This window comes from Heterodontus francisci, chromosome 43, assembly GCF_036365525.1.
Source record: "Heterodontus francisci isolate sHetFra1 chromosome 43, sHetFra1.hap1, whole genome shotgun sequence".
Classification (NCBI taxonomy): domain Eukaryota; kingdom Metazoa; phylum Chordata; class Chondrichthyes; order Heterodontiformes; family Heterodontidae; genus Heterodontus; species Heterodontus francisci.
Genome location: NC_090413.1, coordinates 19,256,270 through 19,278,130, shown reverse-complemented (window position 1 = coordinate 19,278,130; position 21,861 = coordinate 19,256,270). Strand labels below are relative to the sequence as shown.

General features: G+C 42.8%; 1 protein-coding gene across 6 annotated transcripts in view; it reads right to left on the bottom strand.

Moving 5' to 3' along the window:
• Positions 1-21,457, bottom strand: part of rfx1a (regulatory factor X, 1a (influences HLA class II expression)) — a 239,869-nt gene extending 218,412 nt beyond the window's left edge. For 3 of the 6 annotated variants that reach the window (XM_068021068.1, XM_068021069.1, XM_068021077.1), the window contains exon 1: positions 21,277-21,457. In XM_068021068.1, the coding sequence (XP_067877169.1) occupies positions 21,277-21,332 (56 nt within the window). In that variant the 5' untranslated portion in view covers positions 21,333-21,457. The remainder of the gene's footprint in view (positions 1-21,276) is intronic. The other 3 variants (XM_068021072.1, XM_068021076.1, XM_068021073.1) reach the window with 1 other exon arrangement.
• Positions 21,458-21,861: the final 404 nt, after the last annotated feature.

Sequence of the window (21,861 nt, the reverse complement as noted above, 5' to 3'; positions counted from 1 at the left end):
CTTAAAATAAGATCTACCACTTTTGAAGAGTGGAGAAAGATCCTGTAGAAGGTTTTTAGCAAACCTAAAACTTTTGGTTTAGTGTTAGACAATCTGGAGCAGAAGGATTTGGTGAAGTCTTAAATACAGTTAGGCATGCAAAAATAGAAAACTGTATGAGGGGAGTAGGGAACATTAAACAATAACAAAAACTTCCATAGTGTATCTGGAGTACACAGAGAAATTGCAACTTATTTGTTTTTTGCCCCACTCAGTTGACCAACTTTTCATTGTAAATATTAGTGAATCTCCCATGATCTGGTCCATGGTTAGTTGGAGGAAATGGTATTTTTTTAACAGTGTTGTTAGAAGCAGAGATTGCAGCAGCACTTTTGGAGAAAGTAGGAATACCAGGCCCATGTGGGGTTTTAGAGATTATCCCACCTGTGAGAGAAATGGAAATAGTAGGCATTATGATTATGGTTACATAGTTATATGCATGTTAATTTGTTTAATTGATTTAACTTTTAAACTTAAAACAAGGTCTATCACTTTTGAAAAGTGGAAAAAGATCCTGCAGAAGTGTAGGATAATCCTAATAGATGATGCATTCTGTTATTGTTTGGGCACATTACTGAAGACTTGCATAGATGTCAAGGCCAGGATAGACAGTCTTGAAGAACAAAGAACAAAGAACAAAGAAAATTACAGCACAGGAACAGGCCCTTCGGCCCTCCAAGCCTGCGCCGATCCAGATCCTCTATCTAAACATGTTGCCTATTTTCTAAGGGTCTGTATCTCTTTGCTTCCTGCCCATTCATGTATCTGTCCAGATACATCTTAAAAGACGCTATCGTGCCCGCGTCTACCACCTCCGCTGGCAACGCGTTCCAGGCACCCACCACCCTCTGCGTAAAGAACTTTCCACGCACAGTGGCGCAGTGGTTAGCACCGCAGCCTCACAGCTCCAGCGACCTGGGTTCAATTCTGGGTACTGCCTGTGTGGAGTTTGCAAGTTCTCCCTGTGTCTGCGTGGGTTTTCTCCGGGTGCTCCGGTTTCCTCCCACAAGCCAAAAGACTTGCAGGTTGGTAGGTAAATTGACCATTATAAATTGCCCTTAGTATAGGTAGGTGGTAGGGAAATATATAGGGACAGGTGGGGATGTGGTAGGAATATGGGATTAGTGTAGGATTAGTATAAATGGGTGGTTGATGGTCGGCACAGACTCGGTGGGCCGAAGGGCCTGTTTCAGTGCTGTATCTCTAAACTAAACTAAACTAAACATATCCCCCCTAAACTTTTCCCCTCTCACTTTGAACTCGTGACCCCTAGTAATTGAATCCCCCACTCTGGGAAAAAGCTTCTTGCTATCCACCCTGTCTATACCTCATGATTTTGTACACCTCAATCAGGTCCCCCCTCAACCTCCATCTTTCTAATGAAAATAATCCTAATCTACTCAACCTCTCTTCATAGCTAGCGCCCTCCATACCAGGCAGCATCCTGGTGAACCTCCTCTGCACCCTCTCCAAAGCATCTACATCCTTTTGGTAATGTGGCGACCAGAACTGCACGCAGTATTCCAAATGTGGCCAAACCAAAGTCTTATACAACTGTAACATGACCTGCCAACCCTTGTACTCATACCCCGTCCAGTGAAGGAAAGCATGCCGTATGCCTTCTTGACCACTCTATTGACCTGCGTTGCCACCTTCAGGGAACAATGGACCTGAACACCCAAATCTCTCTGTACATCAATTTTCCCCATTTACTGTATAGTTCACTCTTGAATTGGATCTTCCAAAATGCCTCACCTCGCATTTGCCCGGATTGAACTCCATCTGCCATTTCTCTGCCTAACTCTCCAATCTATCTATATTCTGCTGTATTCTCTGACAGTCCCCTTCACTATCTGCTACTCCACCAATCTTAGTGTCGTCTGCAAACTTGCTAATCAGACCACCTATACTTTCCTCCAAATCATTTATGTATATCACAAACAACAGTGGTCCCAGCACAGATCCCTGTGGAACACCACTGGTCACACGTCTCCATTTGGATAAACTCCCTTCCACTGCTACTCTCTGTCTCCTGTTGCCCAGCCAGTTCTTTATCCATCTAGCTAGTACACCCTGGACCCCATGCGACTTCACTTTCTCCATCAACCTACCGTGGGGAACCTTATCAAACGCCTTACTGAAGTCCATGTATATGACATCTACAGCCCTTCCCTCATCAATCAACTTTGTCACTTCCTCAAAGAATTCTATTAAGTTGGTAAGACATGACCTTCCCTGCACAAAACTATGTTGCCTATCACTGATAAGCCCATTTTCTTCCAAATGGGAATAGATCCTATCCCTCAGTATCTTCTCCAGCAGCTTCCCTACCACTGACGTCAGGCTCACCGGTCTATAATTACCTGGATTTGCCCTGCTACCCTTCTTAAACAAGGGGACAACATTAGCAATTCTCCAGTCCTCTGGGACCTCACCCGTGTTTAAGGATGCTGCAAAGATATCTGTTAAGGCCCCAGCTATTTCCTCTCGCTTCCCTCAGTAACCTGGGATAGATCCCATCCGGACCTGGGGACTTGTCCACCTTAATGCCTTTTAGAATACCCAACACTTCCTCCCTCCTTATGCCGACTTGACCTAGAGTAATCAAACATCTGTCCCTAACCTCAACATCCGTCATGTCCCTCTCCTCGGTGAATACCGATGCAAAGTACTCGTTTAGAATCTCACCCATTTTCTCTGACTCCACGCATAACTTTCTTCCTTTGTCCTTGAGTGGGCCAATCCTTTCTCTAGTTACCCTCTTGCTCCTTATATATGATTAAAAGGCTTTGGGATTTTCCTTAATCCTGTTTGCTAAAGATATTTCATGACCCCTTTTAGCCCTCTTAATTCCTCGTTTCAGATTGGTCCTACATTCCCGATATTCTTTCAAAGCTTCGTCTTTCTTCAGCCACCTGGACCTTATGTATGCTTCCTTTTTCCTCTTAGCTAGTCTCACAATTTCACCTGTCATCCATGGTTCCCTAATCTTGCCATTTCTATCCCTCATTTTCACAGGAACATGTTTCTCCTGCACGCTAATCAACCTCTCTTTAAAAGCCTCCCACATATCAAATGTGGATTTACCTTCAAACAGCTGCTCCCAATCTACATTCCCCAGCTCCTGCCGAATTTTGGTATAGTTGGCCTTCCCCCAATTTAGCACTCTTCCTTTAGGACCACTCTCGTCTTTGTCCATGAGTATTCTAAAACTTACGGAATTATGATCACTATTCCCAAAGTAGTCCCCTACTGAAACTTCAACCACCTGGCCGGGCTCATTCCCCAACACCAGGTCCAGTATGGCCCCTTCCCGAGTTGGACGATTTACATACTGCTCTAGAAAACCCTCCTGGATGCTCCTTACAAATTCTGCTCCATCTAGACCTCTAACACTAATTGAATCCCAGTCAATGTTGGGAAAATTAAAATCTCCTATCACCACCACCCTGTTGCTCCGACATCTTTCCATAATCTGTCTACATATTTGTACCTCTATCTCACGCTCGCTGTTGGGAGGCCTGTAGTATAGCCCCAACATTGTTACCGCACCCTTCCTATTTCTGAGTTCTGCCCATATTGCCTCACTGCTCGACTCCTCCATACTGCCCTCCTTCAGCACAGCTGTGATATCCTCTTTGACCAGTAATGCAACTCCTCCACCCCTTTTACCTCCCTCCCTATCCCGCCTGAAGCATCGATATCCTGGGATATTTAGTTGCCTTCCCTCAACCAAGTCTCAGTAATAGCAATAACATCATACTCCCAGGTACTGATCCAAGCCCTAAGTTCATCTGCCTTACCTACTACACTTCTTGCATTAAAACAAATGCACCTCAGACCACCAGTCCCTTTGCATTCATCATCTGCTCCCTGCCTACTCTTTCCCTTAGTCACGCTGACTTCGTTATCTAGTTCCTTACAGGCTTTAGTTACTACCTCCTTACTGTCCACTGATCTCCTCATTTGGTTCCCATCTCCCTGCGACATTAGTTTAAACCCTCCCCAACAGTGTTAGCAAAAGCACCCCCAAGGACATTGGTTCCAGTCCGGCCCAGGTGTAGACCATCCAATTTGTAATAGTCCCACCTCCCCCAGAACCGGTCCCAATGTCCCAAAAATCTGAACCCCTCCCTCCTGCACCATCTCTCAAGCCACGCATTCATCCTGACTATTCTTTCATTTCTACTCTGACTATCACGTGGCACTGGTAGCAATCCTGAGATTACTACCTCTGAGGTCCTACTTTTTAACTTGGCTCCTAACTCCCTAAATTCTGCTTGTAGGACCTCATCCCGTTTTTTACCTATATCATTGGTGCCTATGTGCACAACGACAACTGGCTGTTCACCCTCCCCTTTCAGAATGTTCTGCAGCCGATCTGAGACATCCCTGACCCGTGCACCTGGGAGGCAACATACCATTCGGGAGTCTCGTTTTCGACCACAGAACCGCCTATCTACTCCCCTTACAATCGAATCCCCTGTGACTATAGCCCTTCCACTCTTTTTCCCGCCCTTCCAAACAGCAGAGTCAGCCACGGTGCCATGAACCTGGCTACTGCTGCCTTCCCCTGGTGAGCCATCTCCCTCAACAGTATCCAAAACGGTATACCTGTTTTGGAGGGAGATGACCGCAGGGGACACCTGCGCTGCCTTCCTGCTCTTTCTCTGCCTTTTGGTCACTCATTCCCTTTCTCCCTCAGCAATCCTAATCTGCGGTGTGACCAATTCGCTAAACGTGCTATCCACGACCTCCTCAGCATCGCGGATGCTCCAAAGTGAGTCCATCCGCAGCTCCAGAGCCGTCATGAGGTCTAACAAGAGCTGCAGCTGGACACACTTCCAGCACGTGAAGGAGTCAGGGACATCAGCCGTGTCCCTGAGCTCCCACATTGAGCAAGAGGAGCATAACACGGGTCTGAGATCTCCTGCCATTTTTAATCTTAAGCTTAACTTAGTCTTAACTTAGGTTATGAAGGTATGGGGAGTGAAGCTCAACCAAGAGAGTGATCTAAGATACAAGAACTGAAATAATCTGGAGTAAGAAGCATAGAAAAGACTTAAAATGTAACAAGAGGATTGATTTTCTAGGGACGGTTTTGTGCATAGGCCATCTGGCTCAGCACCTTATCGTCTTTCAGTGGCTTCAACGTTTCTAGGAAATGAGGAGGAAATTTTAAGAACAGCTACTTCACATAAAGGCTGGTGAATGCTTGCAGCGCATTGCCCATTGCCCAGGGAGGTGATTGGGGCTGGTAACATCAGTCATTTTATGAGGCAGTTGGAAGGACATTTGAAGGAAAAATATCATTTGATGGGTAGAAGTAATGAACTGTGTATTCTGTTTATCGAACATTGGGGCTGGCTTTGTCCTGTGTATTGCTTTGTCCCTTTTAAAAGTGGGGAAGGAAGTAGCGAAAAGGTGGTGTTTAAGGAAGAAGTTACAGAGAGTAGGGCTGAACTCTGCCAGTAATAGTGGCGACACAGGAGAGTGAGGACGGTGAATGAGAGGATAGACTGTGGTCAGAAGACCAAAGGGTCCGGATGGGGTTGCAAGGATAAAGGAAAGGGTGGGGTGGAGTTGTGGACGGGTTTGTAGATGAGGATGAGGATTTTAAATTTGATGGTGTGGCAGGCAGGAAGCACAGACAGGGGCAATGGGCATTTGGAGTCGATGCATATCAGAAGGCAGGGTCCCTTAATTCTGCACGTTATTTGTTGGTGTTGTGATGAAGGTTTTGGAGAAAATAGAGCATAGAGGTGATGAATCTGACCTGGAAGTGCTTGATAAATTCTCCAGCACTGACTTTGATGAGCACAAACACTGCACTAAAAATAATAATGCATAAATTAGGTGAAAGCCTACTGACTTTTGGATCCTCAGTGTTGTTACATCTGAGAGATATTATCAGACGGAAACAAGCAACAAAAGTGTGTCCTTTGACAGAGAATCTCATTTCCTGTTTAAGCATAAAAATGGAATCTCATGGCTAAACTGAGTTTCCCTTTTGGAATTTTGCCTCGAAAAGAAATTGTGACGTTATTTTCTGGGATTTAGTTCCAATTTCATGGGAAGTAATATTTCCTTGTTTCTAAAAGAGGTTCTGGGAAAGTCGGCCCTTTTTCAGTTCATCTTCTGAAGTAACATCTTTCAACCTACTGACACCCCATGGTTAGCTGGTTAAAATGCAACTCATCATAAGATTACCACTTTGGCATATTGAGATGTCAGCTACGCAAAAGAACTGACAATCATGGGATACAAACCATTTATATAAGCTGGCAATAACCCTGGCACCAATAGTTCAACTTGTGTAATTTCAGAACATGTACAATACGCACATTCTACTTTAAATAGTCAGGTATTGTAAACATTTACACAATGGATCAAATCTTGCTGGGAAATTAACGGTGACTTAATAATGCACGCTGTTATTAATGTCCAAATCAATCAACACATTCAGGGAAATAAGGGATACGCCGTGAGTTGTGAATCTCCAGAATTTGCTGGCCAACTCACAGTGCTCTGCCACTTACTTTGCACAAACGATATCACACCCTTAGCCTCCCCGTCATTTTTGAACTGGGATTGGGGCATTCATTTCCCATTCAACTCACCGCAGAAGGTCAATCAACTGCTCTGGGCCAGAATGGAAATAACTTCAAGTATTCAACCTCATTCCTGTGCGTGGCCAATTGTTAAAGATTTAAAAAATGTCAAATTTAAAAAAAAAATATTTATTTCCCTCTCTTTATTTCTCTTTCTGTACCTGATTTGACATTAATTCAGCCACTCTAATTTTCCCTTTTTCGCTATCATTCCTCTGTTTCTTTCTCAATCATTAAATCTTGCTGGGTAAGCAGATACACTGTCGGCCCTCCCATTCGCTAAGGTCTGAGATACCCCATTGTCTTCATCACATTCTTGTCAGTTTTCACTTTCAGCAACTTATGGTAGAAAAACTTTTGAGCTGCAGTGTGCAGTAAACAGTCTAACTAACCGGAAGAGAGAGACTCAACCCTGATATTGTCACTGGATGAACACTACGAGGCTCCCACTCCAGCAAGATCAGGTCCAATAAAGGACAAAATAACAAGTAATCCTTTTTGAAACACTTTTCGAAGCCAACAGTGTTCTTCAAATCCTAAGATCTCACGGGCCCCCTTATGAAGAGGCTGTGTTCAAAAGTTCAACATTCCGAGCTATCACTTTCAGTTTTTTGGCAAAAATGCAGTTTTCCTTCTCTGCAAGTTATGCCACTAGGTGATTGAGTTAAACAGATAAATTGGACAACACAGCACAGATTCAACCCTGATATTGTCAGTGAATGACTCCATCATGGGAGGAGAGTAATTTATGTTTATTAATAAAATTGGGAATATATACATTCAAAATGCTTACAAACCCTAGAATGCCATTAATATGACTAATCCAGTTTTATTATTCCAAACTTGGCTGGAGTCGAATTATTTGTAAGGGATTAAGCACTCACCTCCCTGTACACTTCTAAAACCTGTAAATAATCCAACTCTTTAAGTCAGGAGATATTCAACACATCATTGCTGGTGATGCAAACTTGAAGCCAGATGTTATTAAGTCAGCTGCATTTGGGTTTGTTGGTTTGGATTAGAAACCTGAAGTATTTGGATCCAGCTATCCAAATTCTAATCTTCACTGTCAGAATCTTAATTTTAGATATGGTATCCTCTGGGCTTTAGGTCACAAAATCTATTGTGCAGCAGAATTATCTTACAAGGCAAAATATAGCATCGTTTACAGCATCACTGACTAACAGACCACTCATACAAAATATTTCATTGGCTGTCTTTAATCTTCCTCATATTCTTATTGCTGGCGATCATTGCCACAGGCAAGCTCATCACTACTCCTTGTACCCAAGCCTCGACAGTGTGGAAGCCTATTCGTCATGGAGGGCATCAGAGCCAAGATCAGTCTTGCTTCATCCGATGTCCACAATGCATCTTAGTTGCTTGTCTTCCACGCTGATAACTAATATTTAATATGCCAATATCTTCTGACAAAAAGGAGCACAGATCAGGACGCGCCCGCCCCCCCATGTCATGTTACTAACAACAACTTATATTTATATAGCGCCTTTAATATAATAAAACTTCCCAAGGCCCTAACAGGAACATTATAAAACAAAATATGGCACTGAGCCCCACATAAGATGACCAAAAGCTTGGTCAAAAAGGTAGGTTTTAAGGCATGTCTGAAAGGAGGAAAGCGAGGTGGAGAGGTGTAGGGAGGGAATTCCAGAGCTTGGGTCTTCGGCATCTGAAGGCATGGCTATCAATGGTGGAGCGATTAAAATCGGGGCTGCTCAAATGCTCAAGAGGCCAGAATTAGAGAAGCGCAGATACCGTGGAGGATTGTGGGGATACCAAGCTTTTGTTCATCTGTCCTAATGTCTCCTACTTTGGGTCATTGTTATTTTTTTATCTGATTACATTCCTGTGGAAGGCCTTAAAATGTTTTACTATGTTAAAGGCACTATATAAATTCTTCATACATTCAGCAGGAGTTACAAAACAGTGATGGGGGTAAGAATCACAGATTTGTTTTGTTCATGGGATGTGGGCGTCGCTGGCTAGGCCAACATTTTATTGCCCATCCCTAATTGCCCTTGAGAAGGTGGTGGTGAGCTGTCTTCTTGAACTGCTGCAGTCCACGTGGGGTAGGTACACCCACAGTGCTGTTAGGAAGGGTGTTCCAAGATTTTTACTCAGTGACAGTGAATGAATGGTGATATAATTCCAAGCCAGGATGGTGTGTGATTGGAGGGGAACCTGCAGGTGGTGATGTTCCCATGCATCTGCTGCCCTTGTTCTTCTAGGCAGTAGAGGTCGTAGGTTTGGAAGATGCTGTCGAAGAGGCTTTGGCAATTTGCTGCAGTGCATCTTGTAGATGGTACACACTGCTGCCACTGTGCACCAGTAGTGGAGGGAGTGAATGTTTAAAGTGTTGGATGGGGTGCTGAGCAAGGGGGCTGCTTTCTCCTAAAAGGTGTCAAGCTTCTTGAGTGTTGTTGGAGCTGCACTCGTCCAGGCAAGTGGGGAGTATTCCATCACACTCCTGACTTGTGCCTTGTACAAAATGGATAGGCTTTGGGGAGTCAAGATTCTGATCTGCTTTTGTAGCACAGTATTTATGTGACTGGTCATGTTAATTTTTTATCCTTCTATAGCCAAGGGGCATTACAGTCTATTGTAGTGTTCCACCTGGTGCCTCAGTTGAGATCAGCCAACATCGTAAGCCAGGGACCATATTGAGCTCTTTGGCTAAGTGCCACAGTCTGGCAGTATATTTATCCACGATGCCATTTGGGGTTCTACAATACCTTGTTTATAGTTGTCGACAAGCAAAACTATTCAGAATGCTGCCTCCACTTGGAACAGGTTTTTGAATAGTTTACAGAAACTGCAGTATAAATACGTTTATTGTTGTACTGTATCGTGTTTTTGAAGATGTGAATATTGTTGCAAATATTTTGCCAAATAAAATTTTGCAGACAAAATGATTTAAACAGGCGGCATAATAGATTACCAAACAGTTAAACTCTGAATGTAACGGATATTGTTTCTTTAAGAAGCAGAAATCCTAAGGAGAATATCCCAGAATAAGTACTCTTCCATCTGTGGAGTGAAACACAAGTTCAGACAAGTCCCCCACCTTGTTTAATCTCCAACTGAGATGGGAAATTCAGTCCTGATTTTTTCAGTGGTGGTGGGGTAGGGGCAGGTGTGAGGAATGGGGAGAAAAAGCTACTGTGTGCTGAAAGTATTCCCTAATAATTCGTGGGAGATTTCAGTGAGATTCTAGGAGCCCAGAGTCCATGAGCTAGCTCTTGGGTTTATGCTGTCAGATCTGGTTCTGTTGATTAATGACCGAGACTTTTTTTGGGTTTGCTGGTCTCCTGCTGGTCTACAGTAGCCAAATTTAACAGCAGAAATACCAGGAGCCAACTCACAGATGCTCAGCTCAGACTTAAAAGACTAATATAAAAATGACTTATGTGACCCAAGCTTCTGATCACTGGGAAGACTCGTGAACAATGGATCAGGTGTCTTTCAACACTGTGTACAGCCTTTATTGTGTTGCGGATGTAGTGCAAACAGAAATTATGGCAAGAAGAATGGTGAGAGGTGTCAGAGTTGGGTACTTCCTTAATTAAGCTGCTATGTGTTCAGCCTCACAACAGGAGAAATCCAAGGGCAGCACCAACCGTGGAGAAATGAGACACCATTGCAGCACAAATCCAACCCAGTCCAACATTTCCTGAGCTGTATATTTATCGGAATTCATTGACTCAAAGTTCAAACTGTTGCATGACTCAGAGCATTTTTCCTGTTTATAACGTTGTGTGCTCTGAATTTTTAAAAAAAGTAATAATTTTTTGGATTTTTACAGGACACATTACAAAAATAGAGTGGGCGGGTGATAGGATTTCCTGCTTTCCTTGAAGCAGCTGCAGGAACACCCGTTGTCATCCAGTTTGCATCGGGTTATCAGAAAGACAAACCTCTGCTCTGGACTGCGAGAAAACTGTGCAAATTTGGTCTCTATTCAATCTCCGCTGATAATTGGGTGTAAACTGTATCCGATGCCCTGAATTTCATATCAGGCTGAATAGAGACCAGGTATTACCTATCAATCACAGGAGGAGGGGTGGGAAAAACTGAAAACACTGTCGAGATGCTGTCTTTTGAATGAGACATTAAACCAAGGCTGCATTTACCTTCTCAAGTGTGTGCAAAAGATCCCATGACTCTATTTCAAAGAATAGCAAGGGAGTTATCCCCAGTGTTCTAGCCAATATTTTGCCTTCCATCAACATCACAAAACAAACAGATTATCTGGCCATTATCACATTGTTGTTTGTGGGAGCTTGCTGTATGCAAATTGGCAGCCATGTTTCCTACATGGCAACAGTAACTACACTTCAAAAGTACCTCAAAAGCTGTAAAGTGCTTTGGGATGTCTGGAGGCTGTGAAAGGCACAAGATAATTGCAAGTCTTTCTTCTATTTCCTGAACCTTCTGTTTTTATTTCAATTTCCAGCATTTGCGGTGTTTGACTTGTTCATTCTTCTGCGTCTGCAATGAGGAGGATTAAGAGTTGCATTGGTGGCGATGAGAGAGCTGATCATTTGTTTGGCAACAGAGCCAGTAATAGGTCCAGTATGGGGTTTTGCTAGTAGGGTTTGGGAGAGGTGAAAACACCAAATTTATTTATTTATTTAGAGACACAGCACTGAAACAGGCCCTTCAGCCACCGAGTCTGTGCCGCCCAACAACCACCCATTTATACTAACCCTACAGTAATCCCATATTCCCGACCTCTATCTACACTAGGGGCAATTTACAATGGCCAATTTACCTATTACCTGCAAGTCTTTGGCTGTGGGAGGAAACCGGAGCACCCGGCGAAAACCCACGCAGACACAGGGAGAACTTAGGGGCAGCACAGTGGCACAGTGGTTAGCACCACAGCCTCACAGCTCCAGCGACCCGGGTTCAATTCTGGGTACTGCCTGTGTGGAGTTTGCAAGTTCTCCCTGTGTCTACGTGGGTTTCCACCGGGTGCTCCGGTTTCCTCCCACAGCCAAAAGACTTGCAGGTTGATAGGTAAATTGGCCATTATAAATTGCCCCTAGTGTAGATAGAGGTCGGGAATATGGGATTAGTGTAGGATTAGTATAAATGGGTGGTTGATGGTCGGCACAGACTCGGTGGGCTGAAGGGCCTGTTTCAGTGCTGTATCTCTAAATCATAAATCTTAATCAAACTTGCAAACTCCACACAGGCAGTACCCAGAATCGAACCCGGGTCCCTGGAGCTGTGAGGCTGCGGTGCTATTTGAACAACACAGCCTCCTCACCCACTTTGTGCAGGGGTCAACAACCTTTTTTTACCTCAAGAGCCTTTTTCGAAAAGGTTGCCGAAAATAAAGACAATTGGGAGCTGCACGACGAAATTTCAGCATTTCTAAACCAAATATATGGCAAATTGCCAAGTGTCTCTGGTAGAATGCATCATTTGCATATATAATAAATAAAATACATGTATTGAATGTATGTATCTAGAGAAAAAAAATCAAAGCTAAAATAAATCTAATTCTGAATTTTCTTTTTTTACTACTACTTTAACCTATAATTCTGTCAGTAAAGTCATCCTTAAAACAAACTTTAACTTAAGATGTGCAGACTTAAGACAATTTTTTTCGGCTATTGATTCTCGTTAATAAAAAAAGCTTCTAATTACACAGTCAGAATAATTTATCATCTCAGCTATATTAGAAATAATAATGATAACAACCATAAAATGAGTTCCTTGAACCAAAAGCATTATCTGCAACCATGGTGCAGCCATACCACTCGAACAGGTTTATTTAGAACATGATTTTCTTTGTTAAAATAATAAATTGAAACCATAAAGTGCAGCATAATAATAAGTATGTCCTGTACACAAAAAGCAGGACAAGTCCAACCTGGCCAATTACCACCCCATCAGTCTACTCTTAATCATCAGTAAAGTGATGGAAGGTGTCGTCGAAAGTGCTATCAAGCGGCATTTGCTTAGCAATAACCTGCTCAGTGACGCTCAGTCTGGGTTCCGCCAGGGCCACTCAGCTCCTGACCTCATTACAGCCTTGTTCAAAACATGGACAAAAGAGCTGAACTCAAGAGGTGAGGTGAGAGTGACTGCGCTTGACATCAAGGCAACATTTGACCGAGTATGGCATCAAGGAGCCCTAGCAAAACTGAAGTCAATGGGAATCAGGGGAAAACTCTCTGCTGGTTGGAGTCATACCTAGCGCAAAGGAAGATGGTTGTGGTTGTTGGAGGTCAATCATCTGAGCTCCAGGACATCACTGCAGGAGTTCCTCAGGGTAGTGTCCTAGGCCCAACCATCTTCAGTTGCTTCATCAATGATCTTCCTTCAATCATAAGGTCAGAAGTGGGGATGTTCGCTGATGATTGCACAATGTTCAGCACCATTCGCGACTCCTCAGATACTGAAGCAGTCCGTGTAGAAATGCAGCAAAATACGGACAACATCCAGGTTTGAGCTGATAAGTGACAAGTAACATTCGCGCAACACAAGTGCCAGGCAATGACCATCTCCAACAAGAGAGAATCTAATCATCTCCCCTTGACATTCAATGGCATTACCATCGCCGAATCCCCCACTATCAACATCTTAGGGGCTACCGTTGACCAGAAACTGAACTGGGGAAGCCATATAAATACTGTGGCTACAAGAGCAGGTCAGAGGCTGGGAATCCTGTGGTGAGTAACTCACCTCCTGACTCCAAAAGCCTGTCCACTATCTACAATGCACAAGTCATGAGTGTGATGGAATACTCTCCACTTGCCTGGATGGGTGCAGCTCCAACAACACTCAAGAAGCTCAATACCATCCAGGACAAAGCAGCCTGCTTGATTGGAACACCATCTAGAAACATTCACTCCCTCCACCACCGACGCACAGTGGCAGCAGTGTGTACCATCTACAAAATGCACTGCAGCAACGCACCAAGGCTCCTTAGACAGCAGCTTCCAAACCCACGACCTCTACCAACTAGAAGGACAAGGGCAGCAAATGTATGGGAACACCACCACCTGTAAGTTCCCCTCCAAGTCACACACCATCCTGACTTGGAACTATATCGCCGTTCTTTCACTGTCGCTGGGTCAAAATCCAGGAATTCCTCTCCTAACAGCACTGTGGGTGTATCTACCCCACATGGACTGCAGCGGTTCAAGAAGGCAGCTCATCACCACCTTCTCAAGGGCAATTAGGGATGGGCAATAAATGCTGGCCTGGCCAGCGATGCCCACATCCCACGAATGAATATAAAAAAATAGCTTTTTATCCCCACAATAAAAACACAACTCTTACTTTTCTTGACTTAACTTGCTTTTAGGCTTTTTTCATGTTAATATCATCCAACTGGAAGAGGTTGGGAGCTGCAAGTGAGATGTTAAAGAGTCGCATTAGGTTCCGGAGCTGCAGGTTGCAGATCCCTGACTTAGTAATATGGTTTTAAAATGGCCTTGGGTAGTACATTATAATTCAGTCATGATCATTTCACCAATCAGGATGTGTCTAGCTCATTAGGTATGTCTGGTCTTATTACTGTGTTCTTGTGCATGATTTTCGCAACGCACAACCTAGAAGCAGTTACATTTTCAAAGGAAATGCTCCCACATTCAATTCAAGGAAATTCAAGCACGCATGGTATTTAACTCAACTACTTTGTGGGAAATGATGCTGGAGAAGAGATTTTGTAGGCTGGCATTGTTTCAGACTTGCTAGACGATATTTGTGACATCTAAAATCTACATTTTGGAGGTCACTGAGTCGAGAGCTACCTACAGTACCACCCTGAATGTGCATCTCTATTATGTTATTTTCTGGGGTTGCACTTCAGGTATTAAAAAAAATCAAAATTATTTACTTAGCACTTTGAACATGGGCAACAAAACATAAGAAAAACACCACTGCTTGGTCAGTATCTGTAAGAGAAAGATCGGTTTGTATTTTTATTTTAGAGATACAGCACTGAAACAGGCCCTTCGGCCCACCGAGTCTGCGCCGACCAACAACCACCCATTTATACTAACCCTACAGTAATCCTATATTCCCTACCACTTACCTACACTAGCGGCAATTTACAACGGCCAATTTACCTATCACCTGCAAGTCTTTGGTTGTGGGAGGAAACCAGAGCACCCGGCAGAAAACTCACGCGGTCACAGGGAGAACTTGCAAACTCCGCACAGGTAGTACCCAGAACCGAACCCGGGTCGCTGGAGCTGTGAGGCTGCGGTGCTAACCACTGTGCCGCCCAACATTTTGGGTGACCACTTCAGCAGAATATTCAGACTGACTCAGTGGGCCTCGTGCATAGCATCACTTACATAGAGTGCTGCAACTAGATTGTTTTGAGTGCAGAGCTGGAAGAGAACTATGTCTTTAAGTAGCATCGTCTCTCCCTGACCTAAGCAGCCATGTTCTGCCAATAACAGCAAACAGGAAAACACAGCTGGTTCCATTTTCAGCTCCTGCCTCCAAGAAAACACAAACAGCAGCTGTAGCGAGGGAAAAGGCACACACACAAAAAAGTAAAAGTGAAATTTTTCCAAATATGGAGATATATTCTGGATAGCCCCAGCCGGGGTCAATGAAACAGTTTACAGAGACTTGGTACGAAACCCACATGACAACTAAAGTGGCTCAAGTTCAAGGATCTTCCTTATGTGGGACCCTTCAAAAGAGAGATTTCTGTTAAATATAAAAATAAAGTTATATGAACGCCAAATGTGGAGTGAGTTTGATCCATCCTTTTGTGACTCCTGATTCCATGGTCTCCAGGTGTTTTAGGAGATCAATAGCTTCCATTAACCTAACAGTAAAGAGACTATTTCTGCTGCAGATGGCCCTATTATTTAATGGAATACTCAAAAACTATGAAGCCAAACGATCATGACAGTTTTTAATTGAACTTAGCATTTTACTTCCTCCCCTGCTCAATGGCTGTCTACCTATCCCCAATCAGCTGTCATTTTTGCACCCTGATTTTTGGACCATCTGTACTTGGAAGGCAATACAAAATGACATACTGAATGGTTTACTTATGTAAAGATTGTAACATGATAGTCTCTGCGAGTGCACAGGGTCTGATGCTGTTGAATAGCAAGTCTTTTTATGATCTAATTACATCCCCTGCCTCAGTCCAAAACAAAATACACCTGCCTATCTTCCTCCCTGCGCTCCTACCCAGTGGTTCCGTTTTTATATGCTTGGTTTCATTAACCCTTAATTTAGGGTCAGAAAGTTGTAGGGTTGAGACAAACTTGAGCACATAATCTCGGCGAATACTTTAGGGCAGTACTGAGGGAGTGCTGCATTGACAGAGGTGCTGAACTGCAAAGGCATTAATCAGACTGCCTGCCTGTCCAGGTGGCTACTAAGGACGTGTAAATAATTCTCAGTGTCTTGGCCGGTTACTCCCTCAATAAACACCGCCAAAAAAGACTTTCATTGGTCATTCACCGTACAGGCCTTTGTGGGACTTTGGTTGTTCTATTTGTCTTCATTAGTCAGTCACAGAAGGAGGTGATTGGCCCATTGAGCCTGGCCAGCAATTGGAAACAATCCATTGTGTGAAGTGCTTTGAGGCATTGACAATGTGATAAAATATAAAACAAATGCAAATATTAAAACACCCAAATTAATCCCACACTCAATATTCATTATAAAACACAGATGAATTTACAATTACACACTTTCAGCTACCGTGTGTTATCCCTACAACCACACCAACTACCCACATGCATAGAAACTATAAAACCATTTTAATCATGTAGGCATCACTACAGTTACTGATCCCAATTCTAGTGTATCACTCGACCATGGAATGTCTCAAACATTTGCTGATAGGAGGTTTTGGTCAAATTTCTCCAGTGCTGTATCTATTGACATCAACTGTACTCTCTGCTCTCCTCTCCATTCATCGCTTCTTTTGCATGTTATTGAGAAAGCAGATATCAGCCACTGCCATGGTCATTCCTACTGTCAGTACTGAAACTAACAAGCAATGACTTGCTTATCTCCATGGTACTTCCTGAACCTACCTGTTCTCTGGGCTACGCTGAGGACAGTGAGCTCCACCCAAGCCAAAAATAATCTGTCAGAATAGTTAGTGGTTGGGTGGGAAAACCATGAGCCACCTGTGTCTGGTGCTCAACAGTGGGCATAAATTAACACTTCATATGTAGATGAGGAGCTAACAGTCCAAATAAGAGATAGGCATGCACTTTTCTTTGTTCATTATTGTCTTAGTGCAATGTTGTCCAATATGATAACCACTAGTTACATGTGGCCATTTGGGAATTGTAAAAAAAAAGACTGATCGACACCATTGTTGGGCCTATGACTTAAATACACATACCATTCGCAAGGCATACACATGTGTACTTTAACCCTTTTTTTTCATTTGTTAAAAAGAGACAAATTTGCTTTGAAAATATTTCGACAAGAAAACAAAGTATACAAGTGTTTTATAATTGTTAAGTCTGCTTGGTCACTGCTTATTGGTATCTGTGAAATAGTGTGTAATATGGTGAAAATGCTATCCTCCAGCATCATGGAAGCATAAGCAACATTGTCTGGAGAGAGGAGATCTGTCGTTGTGTTCAGCATTGACCAGTTGGAAAAACCGGTCCAGGCCATCAGAAGAAAGCAAGATCAACCTGTAATGAGCAGCTCCAACAGGGCACCTCATGGCAAAGAGAAAGCAGCGTACAACTGCATTCTGGATAGAAAGCAGCGAGTGGGTCTGCTGCATCTGGTTCTGCAAGTTGATCCTCAGCAATCACACTGATGGGGTCAAAGTACCATTCACAACTTCTGGACAAAAACCTAGAAGCTGCACTAAATCTGATAAAATTCATGCCAGAATTCTAAACTTTGATGAAAGACTGCTAAGTTTCGTACTGAATGAAGTGTTGGTTCATTACGTGTACAAGTGAGCTATATTTACTTGTATATAAAGCCTTTTTCACAAAATTAGTACATGTGGCTCATACGGTGTCGCCATAGACATGCCTGTGGCTGGTCAGTGATTTCTATTGAACATCCCTGTTTTAATGGAACAGTGAATATTAACAGGAACTGTTGTTGACTAACTGCTAAACTTTCTTTGAGTCTTTGTGAAAATGGCAAAACAAACTTCCTGTTTTGACATCTCTTATCTCTTCTGAAGACACAGACTTGTGCTGTGTCATCGTTCATGGGCTACTCATGAATCTACCTAGTCAAAATCAGCAGACTAGTCCACCATTACAGCCAAGTCCAATCTAGTACTACCCCATCTTTTCTGCATGCACTTTCCAGCAGAGGTCACTGGCTAGCAATGAGGAGCAGGAATCCTGCCTGATTATGCTCTTCTGACTTAGAGGCAATCGTTTGCCAATAGCTAAGTGTGCACTGACTCGGGATAAAAGCTACTTGCTTGAGGGCTCTTGGAAGGGTTAATCCCTCTGTTTTTCATACTTCCCAGAACATGGAGCTTGAATTCAGGACATCCACTGCCAATATCCAGTAGTTATCTTCTGCCACAAAAAAATTGTTACTGGAAAGTCCCACTGATAGGAAAGCATTTCTGGAAATTAATATGTGCAATCTGGTCTCACTGACTATAATCTGTTAACTGGATAAAATACAAGGAAATGTCATATCTAACCCTAAATTATTCTCATGTTATTGTAGTCCCAATCTCTGTACAGCTGGAAACGAATCCTGAATAATTCAATGGGAAAGTGCAGAAACGCCTCTAAATATCCAAGCTGATCCAAATTGAGAAGCATGAGAAAAAATATAATATGCATTCTCTGTCCAATGCCAAATGTATTTAAAATAAATTTATCAGACTCTGCTAATTGACGTGGTATGTTTTGAGTCTTCGGCTCATTTTGTTGCTGTGATCTTTTCTATACAATCTTCAGTATAGAAAAGTTGATCTGCTCAAACATGTCTTTATCGTCCTGTCCTGGAACAGGGATGTTGCCATTGGACAAGAATCTTTAGTTGTTGAACGGTACCAGCAGTAGGTCCTCTTTCATTTTAACTCCAGCACCAGCAAGAAGGTAATAGAAAGTATTCTTCATTCCTTTGGTCAGAACTTGCTGTGTTCACTTCTTTGGGTCTTCCACATTGCTATGACACTTTCTGGTAAGAATTATGGGCAAATAATATGGGCTAAACACATATGAATACGAGAGGGTAGCGAGGTGCTTGGACAGGAAAAAAAACTTCTAGCTTCCCCACATCAGTTTTTCATTTGGTCTGCAGTATTTCCATTTTTGAAATATAATCTTGATGAATCTCACCTGTAATCCAAGCTGGAGTATCCAGTCGTAGATCTGTTGTTTCTCCTTGAGAAGGGAGTTTTACTTAAAGAAGATCAGCCAGTCTTGCAGCATGGAAATTTAGCATTGAGTTTAATACAACTTGGAATCTCGCATAGTAAGATTGCTTTTGTGAGAAAGGGAAATCACTCAACAACAACTTACATTTACATAGCACATTTAATGTAGCCAAACGTCCCAAAGCACTTAAAAGATCATTACACCAAGCTACAGAAGGAGATATCAAGGCAGATGATTAAAAACTTGGGTTTGAAGGAGCATCTTAAAAAAGGAGAGAGAAGTAGAGAGGCGGAGAGGTTTAGCGAGGGAATTCCAGTGCGAAGGGCCCAGGCAGTTCAAAGCACAGCCGCCTGTGCTAGAACGATTAAAATCATGGACGCGCAAGAAGCCAGAATTGGATGAGTGAAGAGATCTCAGAGGGTTGTAGGGCTGGAGGAGCCTACAGAGATTCGGAGGGGCGGGGCCATTGAAAACATGAGGATTTTAAAACTGAGGTGTTGTCGGTTGGGGAGTCAGCAAAGGTCAACATGGAGTGAAGGGTGAATGAGATTTGGAGTGAATTAAGATTTGGGCAGCACAAGTTAATGTAGGGTGGAAGATGTGAGGCCAGCCAAGAGAACATAGGAAGGGTCAAGTCTAGAGGTAACAAAGGTATGGATGAGGATTTCAGGAGCAGATGAGTTGAGGCAGGGTCAGAGTTGAACGATGTTACAGAGGTAGAAGTAATGTGTTGGAGGGAAACATATCAAACCCTGGAGTTATACCTTTGGAGTTGGAGAGAAGATTTCCTCTGGTCATTATTTAAGAAAATTACAAACTTGTAGCACACTTTTACAATTTTGCCAGAAACATTTTGCATATGAGATTGGGTTCACAAAGTTACTAACACATAGCAACCAGAGGAAGCAACTTTCTCATCACCACCCCAACAACAACTTATATAGTGCCTTTTATGTAATAAAGCACTTCACAGGAACATTATAAAACAAAGTATCATACCGAGCCACAAAAGCTTGGTCAAAGACGTAGGTTTTAAGGAGGGTCTTAAAGGAGGAAAACGAGGTGGTGAGGTGTAGGGGGGGAATTCCAGAGCTTGGGGCCTAGGCAACTGAAGGCACAGCCACCAATGGCAGAGTGATTAAAATCAGGGATGCACATGAAGCCAGAATTAGAGGAGCACAGATATCTTGGAGGGTTGTGGGACTGATGAGATTACAGAGATAGGGAGGAGCGAGTCCATGGAGTGATTTGTAAACAAGGATGCGAATTTTAAAATGAAGACATTGCTTGACCAAGAACCAATGCAGGTTTGCGAGCACAGTGGTAATAGGAGAATGGGACAACCCTCTGACTGGGCAGTGCGAAGGGAGCTTTGAAATGTACCCAACCAGGTGCAGTGTGAGGCCGATGCCTGTTTAAAAAGAAAAGTTACTCTATCCCAAAACACGCATGACTTACTCTTCACCAGTATTAACAGGTAACAGAATGTCTTCATAAGGCTTCTTGTCAGGCCTGCTGCTTGTCTGGATTTGCAATTTTTTTCCGTCTGGAAATTTCTAAAACAAACTCAAGTTTAACATATACAAACTCTCATTCCCATTGCTCCCTTTCCCCCTTCCCAATTGCTTCTGAATCTTAGGATGTGAATCAGACATCAGAACTGATGTCACCCCGAGTCAGATCTCACAATAACGTGTGAGTCTCAATCCATATTTCTCCGTCTTATTAATCTCTCAAATCAGTAATGTGGATTCAACCTTGTGACATTAAAGTAGTCATGTGATTTAAAAAAAAATTAAAACTAGAACTCTTACTAAAATTACTGACACATCCAGACAATACAATCATGTCATTTTAGGAAGGAATGTTGCACTAGTATAAAAATGTACTGACTGTGCTCAATTGCTTAATACTTCCTGCAAAAAGTTGACTTTGAATCGGATGGTGTCCTTGGAGCATCTCGTCACATAGTTCCAAAAGGAAAAACATTGCAATTTGCTGTGAGAGGTTATCGACTGTCTGAAAGTTGATGACAAGGCAAATATTGAATGCTGCCCAGCTGGGGAGATGTGGCAGTTTCTGCACTTGGCTCACCTTGAGATCAGAGGGGACAGGGCTTGTGCAATCATGTAACATAGGTTCACTCGCAAGTAGAGGGCACAGCATTTGAACATTTCAAATGGAGGTGGATTCCAAGTTGCTTAATTTGTGTCTTATCACATGCAGCACTGAGCAGTTTATTTTTTAACAATTTTAAAAGAAAATTCTTATCCTACCTCAAATTGTCTTTCAGTTTAATGAGACCAGAGAAATCCTGGGTCATTGGGAGCATTCACGGATGTTTCCTTGTTTCTAGATGCTGTTTATTTACAGTGACTTTCTACAAGACAGCCCATCAGGGCATTACCAAAACTGCTACACCCAGCAGGAATGATTCCACATATACCAAGTTCCCATGCTCAACTCCAGCTATTGGGAATAACAGGAAGCACAGGAGAGGGGTACTCCATAAAGTACAGGGCAGGAGTTAAAAAAGTTAATGTAACAGTAGGGTGTGGGGAGATTTAAAACACAAGGAAATAAGAGAATAATTTACAATAGTCCACTATGAATATTTAATAACCAAAATCATGCTCTTTGCACGAGAACTTGATGTACTTAAAAGTTAATGTGTTCTTAGCAGGGTTCTGTATCATTGTGACTTGCCACAGATTGTTGTTATCTCCCTAAATGTTGACAAGTTCCCAATTTTCCAGTTAAAATGTTAATCATTCACTGGCTGGGTGAGTGCTGCAGACTTCACTGAGATTCTTAACAATTAACCTGTTGAGATTCTAACAAAAACACAGGTAAATAAGGCC